The sequence below is a fragment of the Rhamphochromis longiceps genome, linkage group LG8, assembly GCF_057381845.1.
Source record: "Rhamphochromis longiceps isolate RC_006_pf linkage group LG8, R_longiceps_female_GT1.1, whole genome shotgun sequence".
NCBI classification, from domain to species: domain Eukaryota; kingdom Metazoa; phylum Chordata; class Actinopteri; order Cichliformes; family Cichlidae; genus Rhamphochromis; species Rhamphochromis longiceps.
Genome location: NC_140564.1, coordinates 2,786,453 through 2,791,452, shown reverse-complemented (window position 1 = coordinate 2,791,452; position 5,000 = coordinate 2,786,453). Strand labels below are relative to the sequence as shown.

The following is a 5,000-nucleotide window of genomic DNA, read 5'->3' as shown; positions in this document are numbered from 1 at the left end:
AATACTTGTATAGAAGTCTATGGGAAAATAACCCCCAGCCAACTTTCCTGATTAGTTTCAGTCACTAGTGTAAGTGTTCGTTCTGTTAAATATGGCGTCCTTCAGAGGCAGGCGGGAGGATGATGTTGGCTAACAAACCGTTAGCGTCCTTCTGTTTCTTAGATCTGCCCCTCGCTTATTGTGGCCAGTTTTAAAACACTGGCTTCACAATCACGTTACAGTTACACCTTCAGAGGTGATCCAGCTGATCCACTAACAGTCGGACTCGTGTGTGTTGCATTTATGCTAAACATATTGCAGACACAAGCCACATATTAATACCAGGTGTTAGTTTGCTATGACTGTAGTGAATCTCTTATATGGTGGCATCACGTGCATACACAGGGCTGTTTCTTACAGTGTCACACACATTCAGCCTAAAATCTTCATCAACCCTTATTAGGGCCTTAACAAATCCAGATGTTTACACCTGCACAATGTAATACAATCCAGTGCAACAAGCTGCAAAGACCTGACCAGCATCGATCTTGTTTTTGTGGTAACGAATCAAATTATTTGGTATCAAGCTTTGTCTTATGTTGTGCAACATATGTATCCATGTAAGACAGGTCAAATCATGTAAATATGCAGAGACTCCATGGACAGGCTTGTCCCTCTGCTGTCCTCTCATGCAAGCACACACCGAGCTCCTCCATGTTCAGTCACTGTCTCAGGGTTGTCAGGCAGAAGAAGCAAACAACAGCAAACACCAAGTTCAATAAAACATCCCTTTTCTCATGAACATCAGTCTCTGAAGACATCATCATCCACACTTCTCTCTCCTGTCACAGAACCAGCGCTACAGCAACAACAGGTGACGTATTGGGACGATGAACTTCATCTGGTCTTTGTCGGGGTCACATGACACATTCATACGCAGAAAGGTTGGAAACACGAAGCAGGGAGACGTTTTCACTACAGGAAAGTTTACTACATTTTTAATGAACTTCATTCATTCATTAAGCAGCTGCTCACCCTAACATGACACAAGCCCAACCAAACCCCTCTGCAGTTGGTCAAAGTCAGTAACGTAGTGAACCAGGCCGTACACGGCAGGCACACGTGCAGCTGTAAGCCACACTGGGGAGGGTTTGCTCGTCATGTATCGCTGTGATGCTGATGGCTGGTCGCTTGCATACACTCCCCACTCTGGTTAGCTAATGTGGCTTAAATCAGTGGTAACCTGCACTCTCATTGGTAGTCCCTTCTGGTCTCTGGTCACTTACTTTGAGTGTGGCTGCAGTTTTACGCAGATGAGTGGAACGAGGCTGAAAAGTTATGATTTTCATTTATGAATGTTTAAGTGGTTGATACACCGTTAGCAGTACTGCTCAGGTGTAACGACTAAAGCACAGACCGTGTGTTCAGCACAGCTGATGGTCATAATGTGTCCTCACATAAATGACTATTTCAGCTGAAAAGTCCAACTGAAGTTCAAATCAGCACAAACTTGCTTTGAATCAATCAAAGCTTGGCCCGAGGTCTACAGTTCCAAGTGAAACCTGTGGATGGCATCGGCCCAGCTGTGATGTGGACTTCTCAGCGCAGCAGTGCTGAAAGGATTGTGGACATTAACAAAGTCAGACTCTTGAACCTCAGACTCTCACTGTGACTCCAACATGTCGTCTTTCCATTCTAACAAAGTATGAGCAGGGAGAACATGCCAGCGTCACACACACAGGGCCTGATGTGAGCCTTTCTTTGTGAGCACACAGCACTAACTGCTGCACCTTTGTTGTTGTGACGTAGTATCTAACCAGAAACACAAAGCAACACACGAAAAGATAAGCATCATCTTCATCGTTATTACAGATCTGTTCACAGTAGGATTCCCACATTTCAATTGTCTGAAATGTAAATAAAACCAGAATACAACCATTTGTACTTTATTCACAATATAACACAGAAAACTTATCAAATATTTAAACTTCAACATTTGACTATTTCAAGAACATTAGTGGCTCATTTTAAATTTGATGGCAGCAGCAAAATGTGAGACAGGGCAACAAAAGCTGAAACGTAAGAGATCCAACAGAGGAACAGCTGATTTGGTTACCTGGCAACAGGTCAGCAGCATGACCAGGTGAAGAGGATCACCAATCTGCAAGAAACTACGTGTACAATTAACAGATCAGAATAACGTGCTGCGCTGCAAAAGACTGTGAACGTCTGATCCAGAGTAATAACAGCATCAAAAGATGCAGAGAAATCTGTGTGTGCAAGGCTGAAGCTCAGCACTGAAGCTCAGCGCTGAAGCTCAGCGCTGAAGCTCAGCACTGGCTGAAGCTCAGCGCTGAAGCTCAGCACTGAAGCTCAGCGCTGAAGCTCAGCACTGAAGCTCAGCGCTGAAGCTCAGCACTGAAGCTCAGCGCTGAAGCTCAGCGCTGAAGCTCAGCGCTGAAGCTCAGCACTGAAGCTCAGCACTGAAGCTCAGCACTGAAGCTCAGCGCTGAAGCTCAGCACTGGCTGCCTGTCACCTCCAGGTGTGAGTCTGAGTTTCAGCTGGAACACAGCTCGCTGTGCCATCCACAGATCACACATGTGAACACGATGCAGACACTCTGCTGTCCTCTCTGGACCAACGCTCATTTAAAATGGACTGAGGCAAAGTGGGAAACTGTTCTGAGGTCAGCCAAAACGACATGTTTGGACTAAAGACGGGAGGAAGAGTCTGCTTTGTTACCAGCACTCAGCCTTCATCGCTGATGGTGTGGAGGCGCATTAATGCCTATGGAATCAGCAGCTGGCACATCTGGCCATCAATGCAGGAAGGTGTATACAGGTTTTAGAGTATTTTTCAGGAGAGACCTGCATATTTCAGCAGGACAACACTAAAGCACACACTGCAGCTGTTCCAGCAGCACAGCTTCACACAGTGGGAAACGTCCGTCTTTTCGTTTTAAAGATGTGCCATCAAATTCAAAACGTGCTATTATTCTTAAAATGGGACATTTGTTCAGTTTAAATATCTGATCTGTCTTTAGTTCTGCTTTTCTTTACATTTTAAACAGAAGGGGCTGCATGAGTCTAAGCTCAGACTGAGTGTCTGTGGAAATCTGTTTTCAGCTAAAATAGGCTCATCTCAATGCACAACAACAAAAAGAAAGAAGAGGACTTCAGCAGGTTAGCATGGGCTGACATATTTACTCGTTAACGACCACACTCCAAACAGCTGGTTTACACTGACTAGGTTAACCAGCAGATAATCTTACTGCACAGGGCTTCGGTTTATAAATGTGTCTGACAAAGCATCAGATAGTGATTGGTGCCATTCACTGGTGTTACTGACCTTTGACCTCATCGTCCCAATAGTTGTGCCTGTCATTTCCAGCGCTCTCGCTCTGCAGCAACCATTGCACTCCCACAAAAGTACAAAACATAGTTCGTCTCATCGTCTGCATTAAAAATACTTTACAAACATTTTACTGCTTGTTCCTGTGTCAGTGAACTGCTGTATGCCGTTTATCGTCGAGTATTGAGTCAGCTAAGGAGACTTTGTGTGTTTGCAGAGTCCTGCACACTCTGAACAGTTTGTCTATTGCTTTGCCTTCATGTAAAGTGTGTGTGTGACTTGTGTGTACATGTAAGCTGTGTATCTGTCCCTCGAATTCCCCGTGTGGTTCACAAGTGTGTCTTTGCCATTTGGTGTGTTGTTTTTACATATGTGAAAAAGTCCTTCTGTTGGCAGTTCAACGCGTGCATGTGATGCCATTCATGTTTACATCTTTTAGTCTCTGTGTGTGTGTGTGTGTGTGTGTGTGTGTGTGTGTGTGTGTGTGTGTGTGTGTGTGGGTTTAAGAGGACATGCCATTGACCAGACTCCTCAGCTGCTTGACTACAGTCTCTATCAGCTTCTGTTTGTCTCTGTCATTCTTCCTGAACTGGGAGAAGATGTTGTTCTTCTTACTGGTGTCCTTCATCCTGCACACAGAGACACATGGAGAGGATCACTAACAAATGATTCAGTGAGAAAAAACAAAAACACTTCCTCATGTAGTGCAGACAAAGACGGTTTTGTCTGCAGACGGCTCAGTTGAGCTACGTTAGCTCTGGAACATTTGTATTTCAGCTCGTTTGAGTCTGGTGTGGAGTAAACAGCTGAACTTGGATCAAAGCACATCAACAAAAAAAATGGGAATTGAAGATGCTTGACTGTGTGATGGTATTTGAACAGAGGACTGTGGGTGAGGGAACAATGGACCAGAACTAACTACGACATGTCCTGTTAAAAAGCAGAACGACTGTCCAAAGGTTTGCCTGCTCGTAAAGGATTCCACCTTTAAATATGATGCATTAAAATAAATGTGTTATTGGACCTTAATAACAGCATTGTTTCTCCTCTGTCTCACCATGATTTGACAGCCTCTGATTCTGACTTGAATGTATTTTTTATTTGGACGTCTCCCTCTCTTATGAAGATGGCCTTCAGTCATTTAGCTCATTCTCTCCAGTTACACTAAATACTTTGTTTAATGGGTAAGATCAAATCCCCCTCATTTTGCCATCTGTCTTGGATCTTTCACAAGCATTTCCACAAGCTTTGATCCCGGCTCCATTATTATTTTCCTTTTACATCCTTACTTTAGTCAGTATTGTTTCATTGTTTTTAAGCCTTCTTATTAATTCTGTGCCTATGACATTCAGTTGTATGTGTCTCTGAACAGGCTGTCCACCTGACTGTTTATCCTGGATTAGTAACTGGCTCCAATGACTCAGGCTATTATGGCCCCTCCTGTAATACATGCAAGAATCAGTGAAGTGCTTCTTGTTGCTCATCTGCAAAGATCAGCGTTCATCATTTTGGCCTCACAGCTGGTTCCTCTCTGAGGTTTGGCCCACATATGAAGTCCCTATGTTCCTGTTTCTTTTTGGAACAGCATATAGAGAGCTATACGCTCTGAGCTAGAGAAAACTACATGATTATTGTAATGCCTTATATACTGGTTTATATAAATCACATC

The 5,000-nt window shown here is 43.8% G+C and overlaps 1 protein-coding gene across 4 annotated transcripts in view; it reads right to left on the bottom strand.

The window, feature by feature from the left end:
- Positions 1-3,018: 3,018 nt before the first annotated feature.
- The window catches only part of LOC146662889 (exocyst complex component 6-like), a 67,407-nt gene continuing 65,425 nt past the window's right edge, over positions 3,019-5,000 (bottom strand). For all 4 annotated transcript variants that reach the window (XM_085415476.1, XM_085415478.1, XM_085415475.1 and 1 more), the window contains one exon: positions 3,019-3,960. In XM_085415476.1, the coding sequence (XP_085271602.1) occupies positions 3,834-3,960 (127 nt within the window). In that variant the 3' untranslated portion in view covers positions 3,019-3,833. The remainder of the gene's footprint in view (positions 3,961-5,000) is intronic.